Source organism: Haplochromis burtoni, unplaced genomic scaffold (assembly GCF_018398535.1).
Source record: "Haplochromis burtoni strain Fernald_Lab_line unplaced genomic scaffold, NCSU_Asbu1 Contig_64, whole genome shotgun sequence".
NCBI classification, from domain to species: Eukaryota; Metazoa; Chordata; class Actinopteri; order Cichliformes; family Cichlidae; genus Haplochromis; species Haplochromis burtoni.
The window spans coordinates 2070305-2090052 of record NW_024582425.1 but is presented as its reverse complement, the minus strand read 5'-3'; the positions used below and the strand labels follow the sequence as shown (position 1 = coordinate 2090052).

The 19748-nt window shown below is 40.6% G+C and overlaps 1 protein-coding gene across 1 annotated transcript in view; it reads left to right on the top strand.

Annotated features, from left to right (window-relative positions):
• Positions 1–18103, top strand: part of efhb (EF-hand domain family, member B) — a 36611-nt gene extending 18508 nt beyond the window's left edge. Inside the window, exon 14 of the mRNA XM_042221330.1 lies at positions 17473–18103. Within this exon, the coding sequence (XP_042077264.1) occupies positions 17473–17532 (60 nt within the window). The 3' untranslated portion in view covers positions 17533–18103. The remainder of the gene's footprint in view (positions 1–17472) is intronic.
• The last annotated feature ends 1645 nt before the right edge of the window (positions 18104–19748 follow it).

Here is a 19748-nt window from a genome sequence, read left to right as displayed (position 1 = left end):
GTGTGTGTGTGTGTGTGTGTGTGTGTGTGTGTGTGTGTGTGCGTGTGTGTGTGCGTGTGTGTGTGTCGAATAAGGGAACTAGAAAACAAACTTTACGTGTGTCTCTGCCCGCATGTAGTCTATTATAAAAACAATAAAAGAGAACATGTAAAAGAAAAAAGCAGCAGCAACACACACACACACACACACACACACTGAGTTGTTCACACGGGCCAGCAGTTTTAGCCAGGCTTTTGTTTTCTGAGCAGGTGCCCAAAATGATTGTGCGAAAATGTGAAATTTGATCAGCAGACCAAAACATCATTAAGTCCCCGCTGTTCTCGGTGATTGCAGGTCAGCTCCGCTGTATCGTCGCGCTCTCCCTCCTCTGTGCACACACGCGCTCGCACGCATTCAGCAGACACCTGCGCGCGGCCCCGCCCACCTGAAGTTCTCCCAACTAATTTTATTTATCAATAATTAGCCGCGCAGCACTTGGTTATTTGAAATTGCGCTCAGACACGGAAACCTTTCCGGGATGTATCATAGTAATTATATGTGTCAGTTGAGAATGCTTTTTACATCTGCCAGTGGAGTGGAGCAGAATATTAACGACTCCTCGCTGGGTGGGATTAATTGTTGGAGAATCTGCAGTTTAATACACAAGCGAGGAAGAGTTAGAGTCCGGGTTGCTGTTTATTGCACCATTGGTAAATTAAACATACACAGTCTGAACTGACACAGGGAAGGTCCCCAAGACAGGGCCACGCTGTGCACTAACAATGCAGGGCACGATCAGAGACATTATCAGAGCAAGTTGTGGAATTCATTGAATCCTGGACTTGAAATCTGTGGGAGAAGTAGCAAAGACTGGAGTGGAAGTATTATTCAGATGGGCAAATTTCGCCTTATTTGAGGGCAAATTCAGGGTTCATTAAGTTTGAAAGATTTTCATCAGATTTAGAACAGATTCTATACCTGCACTTGTACACAGCAAAATCTCCAGTGTTAAATTAACACTTTTGACAGTGTTATATGTTTAAAAGTAGCCTAGTCAGTTTTGAAGATTAACAATGGCTAACACTGAGCAGTGCTGATTTTCTAACACTGGAAAATAACTCAGAATGTTAGAAATATTCCAGTGTTAGAAAATCAGCACTGCTCAGTGTTAGCCATTGTTAATCTTCAAAACTGACTAGGCTACTTTTAAACATATAACACTGTCAAAAGTGTTAATTTAACACTCAACAGTGTTGTATTTAACACCCAGAGGAGTGGACCCATATAGACACTCTCTAGTGTTAATTTAACACTGGAGATTTTGATGGTAAAAATGTTCTTTTAGATAAATCTGTAAGCTTTGCAGGGTTGTAGAAGGACTTTGGTGTTATTTAGCTGAAAATAACAAATCTGAAGCTGCTCAAATTCTTGTAAAGTTCACATTAGTGAAACTTTTAGGTCCCCAGGTCTCTCCTCATGTTGTTGTATTGCAAGTGTAAGTAATTGTGATGTTGTTTAAAGGTGATCACATACAGCCATATCAAAGTCTTGTGTATCGTTTGGGGTCATTTGAAGAGCTGAACTTGACTTAAAGGTAGTGTACCTTCTTCAGTTGAGGTTGGTTTTGAGATTTTCGGGCGTCAGTATCTTCAAATGGGACTGTAAATGAGTCATAATTACTAAATTAATAAATGAAGGTAATTTCCCTCCAAAATATTTGGCAGATTTATAGCCTTCGAGGCCGAGCAGTATTTCTGCTCTTTCTGAATTCATTCAATCTAATTTCCTGTTAGTCTTGTAATGTTGTAGTGTCGGACCCTCAGGGTGTTATTATTGTCACTCAGTATCACAGCGTGTGAGCTGTAACACTGCAGCCTGCGTCTTCGCTGGGTCCGTTCCTCTGTTGTGCCACTGAAAGGCACTGTTGTCCACGGCAGAGCTCCACGCTGGTGTAACGTGCTCTAACAGAGATGAACATACCGTGCTGAACAAACCCTCCAGAGTGCACGAGGCAGGTCACTGAGAGTAAATATGGACACTGGTTCATCAGAGGCAATGAGACAACTCCATCAATAAACAACATGTGGATATAAAATATAAGGGCACGCTGTCTGGGTAGAATCACAACTATAGCACATCTTAGACGTCACAAAATGAATGTAAATGGCACTTTAGCTTTGCTGTTCACGTGGGAGGACGAGGTGAAACGTCTCACTTTAACTCAGTGGTTTCTAACCTGGGGATTAAAACAAATAATGACAAGAAAGCAGAAACATTTCTCAGCTCAAGAAAATGATGACGCTATCCAAATAAGTACCTGTTAACTGCTGCCTATAACGCACAATATATACTGTAATTATTTTTTTGAGCTGGTATTTACAGTGCTTCTATAGCCCTACTGACCACACACAGTGATATACTGTACAAGCCAAATTTATCAGTTTCTTTATATGTTCTTTATTTTTCTGGCATTCACACCCACAGCCATGCATGCCAGTGAACTTTATCTGTATACCGAGTGAAATTTAAATATGCAGTCCCTCAAAATTGTCTCAGTGAAACAAAACGAAACAAAAGTCATAGAAGCTGAAATTACAGTCAAAATGGTAATGACTTATAAGTGTGTCACATTATCGCCTAATATTTGTAAAGCCGAGGTGTTTGGATGTATCCTTTTTTTAATCTTTGCCATTTAAAATGCAATCAGTAAACCAAAAAAAACAGATACAACCTGTACCATTGTGCCACAAGAAGAGGTTGCGTTGGCTCATATAAAACCGATTCATATATATATATATATATATATATATACATTTTCTTTTTTTTACAAAAGTGGTATTTTGCAATTTCAAATTTTATTTTATTTTTTACATTTCTTCATAATCAGGTTTTTAGAACTACTTGGTCAACTTTGTGTTGGAAAGGATAGCGTGTTAAATCTGAAAATATGTTGTTTTTGTAAATTTGAATTTAATCTGGGCCACAGGTATTGGATTTTGTGTGAGCTGGCAGGGAGCCACACACAATAGCAGGCACAGGTGTTGACCAGGAAAAAAAAGAGACAGAGTGAAAGAGAAAGAAAGAAAAGGTAGAGGTGGAAAGTGATTTGAATTATCATTGCAGAATACATTTGGCATGGCTGCAGCGGAAAAAGCTTTAAATAGAGTCGTAAAGTTTTTATTTAAAACGAACGCACGGGCATTTCCAAAATTCACATTTCCGCACCTCTTTTGTGTCTTTTTTTCTGCCGGAGTGAACCGTCAATTTCCAAATGCAGAACTCGTTGATCAAGAGAGCAGATATCTTTAACTTAAACGTCGGGTAATGAGAGAAATTAGCACAAATGCTCTTAGTAATAGTTTCTGATTTATTTTTTTTTTCACTCACAAATTATTTTTCAACTTGTTTTTGTATCTGCGCATAAATTAAAAAAAATCGGCTGAAATTTATTATTCATCTGAGATGTGATTAATATGCAAAATTATGCAAATTAAGATGCAATTAGGCTCCAATTCTCTAGTGGAATTTTCCATTATAATTTAATACAAAGTAACAGAGTAATTGGTGTCACGTGTAATTACGGTTACTCAAGTGCACTTTCAGGCATGCAAATGATTCGCTATATGTTGGTTATCCTATGCAAATGTACCATGTGGTGTTTTAACAAGTTGAGGAAAACACAATGGGCGCGTGGTTACCCAGTGGGGTTGGAACAAGGTAAGTGTATTTAGCTGGAAAACTTTCAGTGCTCAGATTATCACCAGTTAAGACTTCCAGTTACTTCTTCTTTTTTCTTTTTTTGAATTTATGATGAATGCTGGAGAGGCACACACTTTCATCCGCCACCAATCGATTAATGAGGGAAAAGTGGTTTTGGATGTGACGGTTCGAGGGAAAGGAGGTGGTTTCCAACATGAAACTGTTGCTTCAGTTGACATAGTTCATAAGCATAAGACACCACCGACCCCACCCCTCCACCCCACTTCCTCGCTTCAGTCAGAGCTTTTCTGCATCTTCATTAGAACTGTGCCCTGTTTGATCAATGACATTGCAAATGTCACAAGCAATCACAAAACATTACGACTTGAGGGGCAATTACACCGCAGCTCGGTGTGACAAACTTTGCAGCCGGCGGCCGGGCAGAGGGAAGAAAAGCGATTATGTAATTGATATCTATTTAGATAGAATGAAAGTCCTGTAGAACGCTCGGAGGGAAAAACTGTTCGCAGAGCAATTCCTTCTTGGGAGGCAAATTGATTTTAAATTGTTACATGGCTGGTTACATGTCCTGACATCTTGCTTTGCTCTCTCTGACACACACACACACACGCACATAAACACGCTCTCTCTCTGGCATTTAAACACACACAGATACGCTCACTTACATGCACACACTCCTGCAGACACACACCCTCCGCTATCTGTCTTGTTCATGATCAACGCTCTGAACAAAGACATCCTCCCTCCCTCATGCCCCCTCCCTGCCTCACCCATTTCTCTCTCTCTCTCCCTCTCCGCCTCCACTCTGTGTGCCTGCCTGCTTGCACAACTCTCTCAAAGAACATAATCCCTCAACAAAATGGAAACACAAAGGAAACTTGAGCTCAATCCTATAAACGCACGGACACAGCAGACAATGCCTCCTCCCACCCGTTTCCCCCTATCCCCGTCCCCCTGCCTCCCCAACAGCCATAAATGCCCCGTGGCACAGATCAGGCTTTATCAATCCTCCCTCCCTCCCTCTCTTCCCCCTCATCCTCCTCCTACATCCATCCCTCCTTCCCTCCCTGATTTCCACCCCACCGCCACCACCTCTACTTTCCTCCCGTCTCCCATACCTCCACACAGGCTGTTCTCGTGCAGCAGCCGAGCTGAAAGTCGCTTTGCGATTTGGCTCGCAAATTTACTCGCTTCTTACGAGTCTTTGATTTGAGCAGTAGTGGTAACGTCGCAGGGGCTGACGTGGAGGTAGACGTTGGAGTTGTTCAAAACTTCAAGGTGCAGCAGCCCGACTACTACGATTTTAACTCAGCGTCTTGATTTTGCAAGAAGTTCCCATCGCCTCGTCTGTTTCTTTGGTTCTGCCATGGCACCAACCAAACATGAATCAGACGACTCTGTCCAACACTTCTACATCTTTTTCCTTAGATTTCTTTTTTGTTGTTGTTGTCGATGATGACATTCAAATCTCTGTAGGTGGTGCTCGGGCGCAGTCATTAGCAAGTTTCTGTATCTCATCCCAAACAAACACTGATGTTGCTGTGTGACAGGTTTCTTTGGCAAGACCTATCACACATATGTTTTCAGAACCACAGCCTTAAAAGTAAAAATTTTCACTACTGTCCAAAAGAAGTTTTCTATATTCATCAATCTTCCTTATCGTCCTTTCTTAAAAGCAGGTCTAAATCAATTTGTCTGGGCTTCAAAACCATTGAAAAGAAAGTAGTTTGCAAGTTACCATGTTTTCTGGTTAAGTTTATAATATTTAGGTTGTGCTGTGGGTTGATATGACTGCTTGAAATGGTTAAACTTTTACAGTAATAAACCCTCGGTTACGGTTAAGGAATCATGTTGGTCATCTTTTAAAAACAAAACAACAGTGACTGCCGAACGGCGGTTTCCTTGTTGTTCACGCGACTTCCTTGAACGTAAACATAAGCCCGTATGGGGGATTTCTCTTACAGCTCATCATAACTTCTTGTTTTTACTCAAACAAAAGTTTCTGTTCAGATTTATGACACAGTCAAGATGTTGATTTGTTCTAATTTGCCCGGAAATTGGCTCATATTGTATGAAATGCAATATAAGCCGACGGTTGCGTGACACGAGATACTAAGGAAACTTTGATTTACAGTCGATGTCTTTACTTTAAGGTGAGAAATATTCACCGTCAGAATTTATTACCCAGGATCCTACAATGAAGTGTCTGTGTGACTTTAGTATGAAATAACAATGTTGCGTGCAGCAAACCGAAGATGTTTTGTGGCTTTCCATTATGTAGGTCAGTGTCAGTTTCCAACTTTGACTAAACTGTTTTGCACCAGTTTGTTATTAAAGTTTAACCAAACCCTGCACCTGAGCTCCCACCGATGCCTCATGTTCCCCTCCTGAAAGCGATTCCTGCTCCGAGCCCCAACCGTGCCCAAGAAAGAGCCCCCTGGAGGTGGAGGTGAGGCGGGTGAGGTTTTAACTGCTCTAATCTGATTGTGGGTGGGAGGAGCAGATGATAGGGAGGAGGGTGGATGTTTGGCACCGGTACTGGGACTCTGTGACTGTGTGGTCTTCGGAGAACCACTTAGCGCCCACGTGCTCTCCTCCATTTCCAGGCTTTGGGAAAGGTGAGGTAGGCCGTCTTCCTCCTTTACCACCCGCTCCGACCTGCTGATTAAATCAACCCTAAGCAGGGCAAAGCGAGATAACAGAGGCAAAGTAGGCCGCCTTTGCTCGCTGTCACAGGAAGAGGAAGTGCCCTAGTGTACCTTCACCTGTGCTCGATGCCTCGCTGGTGCTGCTGCTGCTACAACCCGTTGCACAGCTGGAGACGAGAAGGCAAGCGTGTTAGATCAGAGAGCAGCGAAGCTCACATGTTGCGTTTCCTGCTACCGCGACGGTGTCGAGTGACCGTCTGAGGCCTCAGAACAAAAGACTCACAGAGATTGCGGCTCCTTTCTGGCATAACTGAAATTAGCAACCGCTCTTTGAGAGTGTCAGTATGTGCTCATTAGGCTGAAATGAAAATAAAATGAGGGCTTTGCACATTTAACTGAAAATATTCTCAGTGTTTAGACTAATCCCATGAAAAGTCAGGTGAGATGTTTGAAAATGTGTTCAAACATCTCAATAATTAAACCCTAATCAGTTTGGAAATGTAGCAACTAAAGTAGTGGATAGAAAACATGTTTTGGATTATTATATATATTCTCCTACGTTTAACATGCCAGTGAGTAAATCCCACAAACATCAGAGATCTGGGATGGCGAGTCCTTCTCTATAAATTCTATAAATGTCTGGTCTCTTTTCATGGATTACTGTCATTTGCCATCCACTATTGTGAGCGCCTGCCAGGCTGGCTTGCCATTTCTGGGCCTGTGTTTCCAACCTTGATATATTTGCCAAATGAATATTTGAAGCTGTAATTAAATTTATCCCACCTCTACACCTTCTGTAAGACGGCCACCTTGCACATTTCTCACACGCCATATTTCAGCTATTTTTTGTGTGGAGAAAAAAACACAGCTCGTTGCCATTTTTTAATGATTTGGAATGAGGATATTTTTACTAGAATAAACCTGATTTCAGGACATTCATAATGGTCGTGCTTACGTATTCAGACATAAATACACTCGGTGCGATGACACCGGCTGCATCTGACTTTGTAAACAAACTTTATAACATGTCAGTAAACATGGGAAAAGAGATTAGGAAAAGACTGAAAATTTAGCATTTTTAAAAAATACAAATCAGGTGCTGCCGATGACAAAATAAGCCTAGATGATGGTGGATAAATAAGACAGTCTGTTATGCAGCTTTGTCTCGTTTTCACATTTCAAAAGTAAATGCAAAAAGTAGATGTGAGATTAAGACTGGAGGAAAGGTCATGTTTTATTAAAAGCCAACATGCATGAGGACGCAAGGCTCCGCATGCAAGGAACAAACAACGCATTAAATAATTCATGATGAGCATCAACTCAGCACTGTATTTGCTTTTTGGGCTTTTCCTTCAGTTGGTGAGGATGACTTTTTCACCTCAAACACATTCATGAATAAACTAAATAAAAAACATTTGGCAGTTAATTTATAAAAGGCTGCATGATTTTATTTAAATTCCAGAAGAATCAGCAAGTTGTTGTTTTTTTTTTAAATTTAAACTTTAAAAAAAAAATCAAATTTTTTTGGGACCCACTTGTCTCGTCCGTCCTCTTTTTTTGTAACCGAAGTGCTTCGGAGTGATTTGTCCCATCATCGCCCTCCTTCTGAATCCTGTTAGTTACACTTTGAAGGAGCTTCCTCCTGATAATTAAAATCTCCAAGAGTCCCAATAATTACCACTGGTTCGCACTGCACTTTTCAATTGCACTTGTGGTGACATAATTCATTAGTGTTTGTCCAAAGAAGTGATTTCGAGTCTTTAAAGTGCTCCTCCATGCAGAATAACTATTAAAGCAGCCATATGCACATATGCTTGGAGCGTTAAACGGTTTGTTGAAGTCAGTCGGGGTACAAGGGATGATAAACATAAATTATGACTAATACACTGCACCAGTGGCTTTTTGGAAAATAAAAAATTACTGACACAGGGAAACCACTTTGGATCCACTACTGCAGCGCTGTGCCCCCTCCCCCCATCATCTGTGTGTGCTGAAGCGAAGATGTAGGAAGTACAACACAAATGGCTCGGGCATCACCTTGAATATTCAGATGGGTAAGCTAATTGTTTATGCCTGGATAACCCATTGTCATTACCTGGCTTCACTTCAGAGCTCTCTCAAGGCGATGCAGAGTGCCTTTTGTTTCCATGCGCTTCCATTAAAAAGTTTCAGAGCGCAAAATGAGACTTTATTACTGAAGTTCACGGCATGAATTCAGAGCAATAAATGACTTTTTTTTCTTTTGCATTAGCAACCCGTGATTACTGTGCGAACAAGTCTTCATTTTTGTTTTGATTCTTGACTTTTTTTTGTGGCAAACACCCTAAATGAGGGGTGTGCCTTAAAAGATTGATTTTACCACCCAACAGCTGGTGCAAATTAGCAAAATTTCTGAGACTTTTACACCAATTTTATCACTTGGTTCTTGTTACTCATACATAGTGTTTGATTTATGGATGACTTTATTTAAAAACACACACACACACACACACACACACACACACACACACACACACACACACACACACACACACACACTACTTTTCATAAATATTTTTATCTGTGATTTTCAAATTTTATTTCATTAGCTGCAGCTCTGCAGAGCTCTTTGTTTTGCCAATTTCCGGCTCAAATTAGCCAGTTAATGCATTAATTGATCAACAGAAAATGAGCAAGTGTTTGATGATGTTTTGCCAAATCTTCTTATTCAGTGTAAAAAGGATTTTGGAAGGAGTTAAATACAACCCATGCAAATCATTTAAACTTTAACGGAATATATTAGTTTGAAAGCAAAATATAAAATAATGTGTAAATTCTGCTGCCTACTTTTCAAACACATCCTGTTTCTGACTTTAGATTTCCGAGTAAACCTTTCCAGAATAACTACAAGTTAATCACCAATACTGATTAAATCTGGTGAACAGTTATTGTCGTGGCTTATTCCAGATGAGTGGGAAGTTCTGAGATTATGACTGCAGAGCCGGGGTGTCAGACTCATTTTAGTCTATCTCAAGTGCACTGGACCAGTAAAACAGTTGCATAATGAGCTACCTGTTTTACTGGAAAGTATTGCAAACGCACGTGCACACACACACACACACACACACACACACACACACACAAATTTAATGTACATTCCATTTATAGAATACTCTGAAATTCATTAAATAACATACAGTTTCAACACTACATTGTTACATATGCTTCACAATTCACAGTAAATGTACAAAGTGGCTCTGTTGTTATAGATGTTAGCTGTGTCAGTTATCATACCCGGTAGTTTTTACTAACCTACATTAACTTGGGTAAAGCAGGCACACAAATGTCACCAGCACTGATTGTGCGCCTCACTTCTTGGCCAGCATGTCTGCTTTTTGATCTCACGTTTCCTGTCTCCCTTATTCTGTCTAATAAAGGCAAAATGGCCAAATAATAATATTAATACTAAAGAAGCTATATCACTGATTTGAATTAAGAGTGGACAATATTGTAATTGTATTATCATTATTGCTAGGGATGGAAAATACAAAGGTGCTGGATGTTGTTAGGGACATTTCCCCACTATACTCTCCTGCAAACACCTGTAAAGTAATTGTTTGTATAATGTTTTGAGAAATTTGGGGTAGATTTCCTGTGATTGCCTTTAGGCTGCTAAAGCACGCTCAAACATAGCACAGAATATACACAAATAAACTAAGATTTTAACACAAATTTTTGAGTAGGTTCAAAACTTTTTTCCCTTATGAATGAAATTTAACTGGATATTTAGGGGTTGTGGACTCTTGGCCAAACAAAGCAAGTGTGTGTGAGTTAGACACAACTGACTGCTGCTACAGTTCGAGACAGATTGATTATGAAAAGAAGATTTACTCTCAGCCTTTGTAGATTATGACACTTTTTTGCTTATGCAGAGTTGCTTTCTATCATTTGCAGCACTTGCTTCAAGTGCATCAAAGTGCTGCTTAATATCGTTTTAATCTTTGCTTTTGTTGACCCATGTTACTGGCCTTTCCTCTTACTCAAAGCTTCCAGCTCATTGAGAACACCTCCTGATATATTAAGCTACAGCTTGCATTCATCACTTTGTTTCCCCTTTGTGTTTCTTCTTCTTTTTTTTAAGGGAACTGCAGGAATTATTAGGGGCTTATCCGCAAGAGGCCTCTAAGTAGATCTCAGGGTGTAAGCCTCTCTCCCAAGTCAAGGCCAACAGCACTCTGAGCCCTCAGTCCCATTCAGTGATAATGTACATGTCAGCAGGGACATGCAATGATCCCTCACTTCTCCATGCTAAATAATCATTTTCCTTTCTTACACTCTTTCTTTCATTCACGTAAATCCACTCCCCTAAAAAGAAATTCCCAGAAAATATTAACACGCTGTCAAACAATAGTCCTCAGAAAGCATGAATCAGCAGATGATTCCCAATTCCATGCACACAACAGGGGATTGTATTTAGTCAATGTGTGTGTATGCGTGTGTGTTTGGGTGGGTGGATGGGAGCCTCTGTTAGCAGACACTCCCATCCAGAAAAATTCCAAACCCCCAGCATCAGTACAGAGCTTATGATCTGTGGGAAAGCCAAGGCGAGTTGCAGAGCGGCAGAGCACCTCGCCCGAGTCTCCAGACGGCCTGATTTGGGAACGCCGTGAAATCCATGGCACCTCTCCTGGCTTCCTGGCTGAACGGTTGCCATATCTTGTGATGGACTGAGGCAGGAGAGAGCGAAGCAGCCAGGGATGAATACGGCTTAATCTTTACCCAGGCCACATGTGTGTGCATGATAACATGGTTGCTTTCTTCCTGTGCTGGGTTATTCTCCGCCAGCTGCCAGGTTAGCTGCCTCGCACAGCCATGTTTCGCTGCGATATTTGCCCGCTGTAAAAAGAACTATTGCACCTAAGGTGGGGGCTAATGCATGTTTTTGGAATTGGTGGTAATTCCTGACACATTTCGAGAGACAGATAGGGTGTCTTATAGCAAATGACAATATATGTAAAGACACCTAGCTTTCTCCCCCCTTTTAGTTCCTAATATTTTATTTGTGAGGAGCCTCCTTGCACCAAGGATAGGGGTTATTTTTATAATTAAATGGAGGCATTGTGATCAAGAGCAACTAGACATGTAGCAAACACCTAAGCGCACATTTTAAGTGTGACTCTCGGCCGGCAACCATACGGAAAATGCTATTTTAGCAACATAACACTCAAATGTGCCTCCAGTGAAAGATTCAAATTTTACAATTTTATTTTGCTAAATTTACACACAATAAAACACCTTAAAATAGCTTTATCCCCATTCTTCACCAGTCAAATCCTTGAGTGTACAGATGATTTGTATATGTGCGTGTGTGAGATGCAAGCAAGTGCTCGTTACGACATAGATTTTCTTCATCATCCACAAAAGCTTACTAGAGTCAATTTCCCTCCTTTCTCTCCATCTTGCATAAACTTTGTCCTCCGACACTCATCTGCCCGGCTGCACACAGCCCATTTATTATGACTGCATTACCATAAATGATTTTATAACATCTGCTTGTCAATAATTATCGTACAAATTCCCGTGCCCTCTGACCTGTGCTCTGAATGAACCCCAGGTGTAAGGCACTGTCTGGCTAATGAGTAGCTCTCCGTTAGCACATTGTCCTCACATCAGCGCACACAGCCACTTCAATTAGAGCCTGGCGCACTCCTTAATATTAGCTGAAAATTGAGGAATCGTGCACTGATTGAAAATACTGTATTCAAAGAGAGAGTGGCTGTAAGGAAATGGTGAAGCATATTTGATCTAATATCAAGAAGGATACGATAATCACTTATTCTCATATTAATATGTGCTGTAGTCTTTTAATTCTCCTTGAAAACCTGCTTTTCTGTGTGGATATGAAGTGGCAATAATGTGAACAAAGACACTTTCAGATCCTCAAAAATTATTTGGACAAGTTGAGGCCTGTTCACTTAATGTGTTTAACTTATATTTTCCACTGTAGTGTTAAATACACGGCTCAAAGAGGTGTCAGTGGAAATGAGGGCCTATCAGGTCAGAGAGACAGTAAACACTGTAGGAGTGGCAAAATCAACAAATCAGCAATGAAAAGAAGGGATGCAATGGCCAGCTCAGCAACACCCAAAGGGTCTGAAAAACCACAGAAGACAACAAAAGTGCATGATGACAGAATTATTTCCATGGCAAAGAAAAACAGCTTCACAACATTTAACCGAGTCTTTAACGCTTTCGAGGGGGTAGGTGTATCATCGTCAAGGTCTAAAATCAACAGCCGCCTTTGTGAATGGAAACAACAAGGTGTAAACCGCTGGTTTCACTTAACAACAAGAAGGCCAGATTCAGAACTGCGCATAAGAGCCTGCACAGTTCTGAAAAAAGAAAGATTTGGACAGATGAAACCAAGATGAACGTGCACCAAAATGACAGGGAGAGAAAAGGATGGAGAAGCAGCGAAACAGCTCATGATTCGAAGCACACATTATCTGTCAAACATGTTGGAGGCAGTATTATGGCTTCAGCATGTGTGGCTGCCATTAGGGATGGGTACCGGTATCCCGCACCGGTTCTGACATAAGCGGTAGTAACCAGACCAAAAAGCAGCGCACATTTCGGTGCTTTATTTCAGTGCTTTTTTTCCTGAGATGTGATACACTTTGGATTCTAGCCAATCATTTTACCTTTCCGAGGATAGTAGGCGGGCCCAGGTACGTACGTTCTTTTAGAGCAGAGCTACAGATTAAAAACGCCCAAGGCGAAGCGGTCAAAAGTCTGGCTGTACTTCACAGCAAAAGATGCAAACTCAGCAGCCTGCAAGAAGTGCTTTAAGGTGATACTGTGCAAAGGAAGTAACTCCTCGAATCTGATGAAACACCTGGCGACGCATAGCGTTTTTTTAAAAGCCGAGAAATGCACCGTATTTGATAGCTTGCTGCGAGACCTCACATCGAGCACATCTACTGCAGGTGTGGTGCCTGTTATCGGACCCGGAGTTAGCAACACCCCCCAAAAACCCGAAGAGTAGAGTCCTGGCCCCTAGCCCTGCCAGTGTAGCAGAAATGATGACGGATGATGATGGCAGCAGCAGCCGTTCTTCTCTGCGTGAGTAGCTTAATGTTGTTCGTGTACAATTTACGTTGAGTAGGCTAACCACGTTATTAAATTAATGCATGTAAGGTGAACTAGCAAACACCGTCGTAGTTACATGCGGCTGTCTTCTTGTTTGATGGCAGATACTCCCTTCACCCTGACCAAAAAGGCTAAAATGACCAAAGAAAAAGAGGGAAACAGCTAAACATGAGAGGTTTTTGGACAAAGTTTGTGTTTTTCATTCTTTAAGCACCGGTTCGAGCACCGTTTAAGCACGACACCATTTCAAAAGTACCGGTTTGGTACTGGTATCGGATAAAACCTAAACGATACCCATCCCTAGCTGTCATCCACCATGACCGAAAGCAATCCAAGAGTTTCGCAAGGCAAAGAAATAGGAAATGCTTCAATGGCAAAGTCAGTCACCTGATGTCAACCCAATAGAACATGCTTTTCAGTTACTGAAGACAAAGCTGAAGGCAGAGAGACACAAAACAAGCAGCAGCTGCAGTAAAGAGCTGGCAGAGCATCTCAAAGGAGGAAACACATGTCCATGGGCTCTAGACTTCAGGCAGTGATCGACTGCAAAGGATTTTCAATACAATTTCATTTAAATAGCTCTGTATCACAATATGGGATGGAGCCCAGAGCAGGTTTTAAGCCTAATCTTAAACTAACTAAGTAAGTAAAGAGGTCAATTTGCCCCCTTGAACCCAAACTGGGACACGAGGGGACTAACAAAAAACTTCTTTAATATATTTTTGTTGAACAACTTTTTTTGAATAGTCATAATTTTAATAATATAATCATAGTAATAAAATGTTTTAAAAGATTATTTACAGAATTTCAAGCATGTTGCTAACATTTTCGTGCCCTGGATAACACAGGAAAAATGGATAATAGATCACGAACAACATAACTGCATCAAGAATAATTCACTTCAACACAAATATTCATGGAGTCAAATTGAACTGCATGATATTTGAGCTCACACCATCTAAAACTTCCTCAAGCACAACGATAGCGCCAATCTAACGACAAAATTAAAACAAATCCAGAGTACAATCTCTTCACGTGCTCACATTACAAACCATTATTCGATCGCTCAAACACTGAAGTGCATCAATCTATTACATTACACAAGCCTGTTTCTCCCTGAACAGCAGTCTAGCTGTTCTATAGCAAACAAAACTTGATGTCAGATGCAGACTTAATTGAAAAGTTAATTAACTTTTTGAAGTCATCAGCTGTCATTCTTGCAAATCAGACTCAAGTCCACCCCCATGAGACCAACTACAGCAGTCTTAATGCCTGGGGACCTCCACCGGGCTACATGGGAACATTTGGTCATTGAAAGTACCATTTATAGAGTATTGTTTAATTAAAGTCAAATTAAGAGAACTCTATGCAGAATTTAATTTCTGGTATGAATTACTGCTGAAAACAGAGTGCAACTCAGATAATCAAACTTTTCATTATCCTGTCCTCCCTCCTGAGGTGCCTCTGCTGCTTCGCTCTAGATCTTTGTTTCTCAACTCCCAAAACATAAATGAGAGGAAGCTACCCACAATGCATTGCATATTGATCCCACAAGTTTCTGTTTTTCAGCAAACACCACACCACTGATAACAACATCACTGTTGCTATCAGTGATATATGTTAATATAACCATTAGATCAGCGGTCCCCAACCTTTTTTGCGCCACGGACCGGATTATGTTTAACATAGGTGTTGCAGATAAATAGAAAAAGAAAAAACAGTACCGGTAGAAAAAAAAGATGATTTATTCATAATACAAAGGAGAAGACCCCAGGAACCCAAATTAACAATAAAAAATAACGATAAAAACCCTGAAAACTATAAATTTCACACCCGAGCCTCAACTCTCACAGCCCGGTACCAAACGACTCACGGTCTGGTACCGGACCTCTGCATTAGAGCGCATCCAAGTCAAACAACAAAATCTGTTCTTTAAAGTTTAAATAGGAATTAATTTTGTGGCATTTTGTGCATTTTTGCATAAAATGTCACAAGTGAAGGTATTTTTGACCGTATCTAGACAAACTTTGAAAGAAACATTTTTGAAATGTAAAAGCACATTTATAAGCAGTAACACTTAGAAAATGCAAACATTTTTAAATATTTGAGGACACTTTCAGAAATTTAAGGGCATAAATGAAATGTAGAAACAGCTTTATGTTTGTATATTGAGAATTTGTTAAATTGTTTCCAGTATCAGACTGGTTAGTATCGCAGTATTGGTACCAGTGTGTATGCACCATTGATTTAGCTGACAGTTTCAAATTTTGAACAAACCAAATTCCTAAAAGTGAAGCTGTTGGTGTCAAGCAATTATGTGTGAGTGAACCCAAAGATCGGGTGTAACAATTTAGCGTGGGAATTAAAATGATTCTGAAATAAGTTGTGTAATAACCTGCATTGAAGTAGATTTTGTATACAACTGAAAACAACAAGATATAAGCAAATGATTCATGCTTTGCCTCATTTACAGTATCAGTTCCAGCTTATAAAATTTTACTTGAATAGTCCATACCTTTAAAAACAATCACCCATCTTCCTCTCCAGTCCTGTTTTGTATTTCTTACATCTAGAAAATACAGCAGCCATAGCTACCAACACACTGTGTGACAAGCTTTGCAAACATTTCTTTCTTTGGTGATATTTTGCTGAGCTTTTTGAAAAACTGAAAAATCTTCTGTTGCACTAGGACCTTTAACGCATCACTAAGATGAGAAGGAAGGAAAAAAAAGATGTGCTGACATGTAACCAGTGCTGACATGTAACCATGTAACCAGGTTTTGGGATGTCATCATTTTCTGATTACTGAGCAAGTGTCTCCATGTTGCCACTGGAAGCAACAACAGGTGGATTAAAATGAACTCAACAGTAATATGCACTAACCTGCCTATTAGATTTAATTGCTCACTAACTGAAGGTGTCACTTTAACTCCTGGCTATATGTGAAAGGTTGTTGCACGTTAACCATGTAGCACCACCAACTCATACAGATACAACATTCTTTTAAACGGAAGTAAGGCAGCATGTTTGACTGCTTTAACAAGCAGTTGGGATCTGGCAAACTGAAAATGCATTTGTCTCAAGTCAAATTAACACTTACAAATGTATTTGTGGTTTGGACTTTGGCAACAGCATCTGTTTTAAGTGTTTGTTTAAATGCAACTCGTGCTAATGTGAGGAGTGGCAACAAATTTGTCACTGGACAGCTCTCAAAAATGACACAGGAAAAAGTGCCACAGGCTGATAGCTAGCTTCGTAAGTCAAAGCTAGCATGGCAGCAACTGCTAACTGCTAAATAGTGAGTCGCTTTATCCCTATTTATACTGTCAGCTGTCCTGAATGCTTACATACCTATTTCACTTACTGACCTAGGTCAAATATGTAAGATTTATTTCTTTTTGTTATGTTAGGTTAGCATGATTCTACATTTACTGGTAGCCTGTCTAACCTGTTAGAAATAGGCTGGGTTTGGGAGTCTGTTCAAGTCCAGTTAGCATACATTTTGTGTTCAGAAGATGTGCGAGAATCAGTGCAGGTTCTGCTTGAATATCATGATCCTAAGGACGTCTCTTCAATGAACGTACATTACAGTGCACAAACTACACATGAGCCCCAGGTGGGCTATGTCCACTGGGGTGCATGTGGAGTCCTGTTATACTTCTATGAAGCAGACTTCATAGAAGTATTACAGGTGATCTCCAGCTGTCCATGTCCACAGCAGAATATCATCGAGGTCTTAGAAGGAAACTGAGGTTGGAGATGGGATAAGGATCAGGCCTTCTTTCACATACAAGCCGTTTTCTCGTGTTCATTTCATTGCACTGCCTGTCCTCCACAAATAGGCCAGAGTGGTCAAATTCATCTGCAAGAGGCTTAAATTCCCGCCATCATATTGCTGTCTCATTTTAAAGGTTGTGTGGAGACGGATTCTCCCATGATGTTTCCAGGGGTCAGCGCAGGTTTAATTGATTCTCCTTCTCCCTCCGTCTCTTATTAGGGCCACAGTGTCTCTCCATGGGAACTGCTAATTAGCCCTCCCCTGTGGCCACTTGGATAAGCAGGCAGACGTGGCCCGATAGACACTTCTGCGGGTCCACAGAGGTACTGGTGGAAAAGGGATTCACGCCAGCTACGCGGCTCTGTATATCGCTTCTTTAGGGACGACAGTATGATGTTTCCCTCCTTCACCATCTGGACACCAGATTTACTGACAAACGGATCGGGACCAGAGAGACTCATGAACATGATGAAACATGATTTTAGATGATAACACCTCTGTTCAAACTGGTGCGTGCATGTGCTCTTGTCTTTCTGAGGTCCAAATTGAGTCATAGACTTTTCAGAGCCATTTATGCAATGAAGGATACTTGTGGGCGTTTTTTGTAAACTACAGGAAGACATGAGCATGTCAAATACTGTTGTTTTGTTAAAGACACGAACAAGGTTTCCTTTAACAGAAGTGACAGTTGTGGCAATAGTGACATGCCTGTCACATTCCCAACTTGTCTAACCCTTTAGCACTTCATTTAAACCAGGGGTGTCAAACATAAGGCCCAGAGACCAGAATCAGACCAATAAAGACTCCAACTTTCATTTACTACAAGAGCATTTCTTTATGATGTTGAAAAACTGAGACCTACTGTTAAAGCACTTCTTTTTTTATATCATATCTAAGGGATTACATTTGTGGTTAGACTTCTATATACTGGTGGAAAGGAAACTAAAATGAAATCAAAATGAGCTGTATGTGGTCCACAATGGAAAATAAGTTAAAGTCCCAGATTTAAACACAATGGGTAAGCATCATTTTTCAGCGTGTAGGGTTAACCCAAATTATCATATAGATTAAAGCAGTCTTTAAGCAACTACTCCACTATAGTAGAATATAAAAGTTTTGCTGTCTAAAGCTAAACTAGCATCCATCCATTCGCTTCCGCTTATCCTTTTCAGGGTCGCGGGGGGCGCTGGAGCCTATCCCAGCTGTCCTAAACTAGCATGCAAGTAAAAAACTAACTCAAATGATACAAATCAGCAGGAGAAAATAAGGAGAAACAAGGCCTTAAACATGGCATGAACCATAGTGCCGTCCCTTCAACCTCTTTAAAACAGGGCGATTATTTCTTGGCTGCTAATATTCACCAAGGCTGTGATGCCAAAAGATATCTTGTGCATAGCTTTGTGATGCCAGAACATCAGAGCTTTTCACTATTTCTCTTTTACACCTTAAAAACTTATTAAAACAACTTGAAATCTTCTCAGCTCAAATTGTTTCAGATGGTTCTGAGCAAGGCCACCAAAGGACTTTTTGTGCTTATCTTTGTGAAAAATATTTGCAAAATTAGAATATTTTGATTCAGATACATTTTGGAAGAGTGATAATAGGTTCTGTGCAATGTGACGGGGATGTTTAAAACAAAAAAAAGTGAAGGTATTTTTGTAGCACTTTTCAAAAGTGAAGCCATTTTTGGAAAGTCGGGAAGCAATTTGAACGTGCAAATATTTAAGAAAGGGAGCAGAAGCAGTTTTAGTTTGCAGGGCTCTTTTGGGGGGTTAAGCTGTTTTTTGAAACAGTGCACAATGTTGGAATATGCAGATCTATATTTGGGGGAGTGATGGGGGTTTTGGGGGGAGTTGTGGTATAAGTAATATATTATTTCAGTCTTAGACCTCAGAATTCAAGAAGTACAAGTGTGTGTGTGTGTGTGTGTATGAACGTGTTTGAGCGACACAACTGTGAAAACAAAGCGATACTGAGAGAAAGTGTAGGATGATTTAAAGGTTGTTTCTGTTGTGGGCATAGCGGGTGCCCATGCACTGTATGTCTGGTGATGTGTAAAGTTCATGTAGGTGTGTAACTGCACTGTAGTAAGATTTGTTGACTCCTTGCATGCGTGTGCATTTTTTGAACGTATGTACACAACTGCTTCCTTTGGAGGTTGGAGGGACTGTGTGCAACACATGTAGCAGATGGAAAATGCCCTAAATTCTGTTTTGGTCACGTGTGTCTGTAAGTGTGCTTATCTGCCCGTGTCTGGTGTTTATGTGTGTTTTTGCAACTGACCTTGATGTTTGTTACCCAGAAGTGAGGATGAGCAGACAAGCGGCAGACTGTCACCTCAGTCGTTCTTTCCTCGCTTCACTCCAACCACAAAGACACAGAAGAAGGTGCTCTGTTTCTTCCATGTCAAACTGAAGTCTTCGCATCCTGTCTGCGCTCGATATAAAACCAGCACGTTTCCTCGAATATGACATTTCAGTGCTTTGTAAGAGACC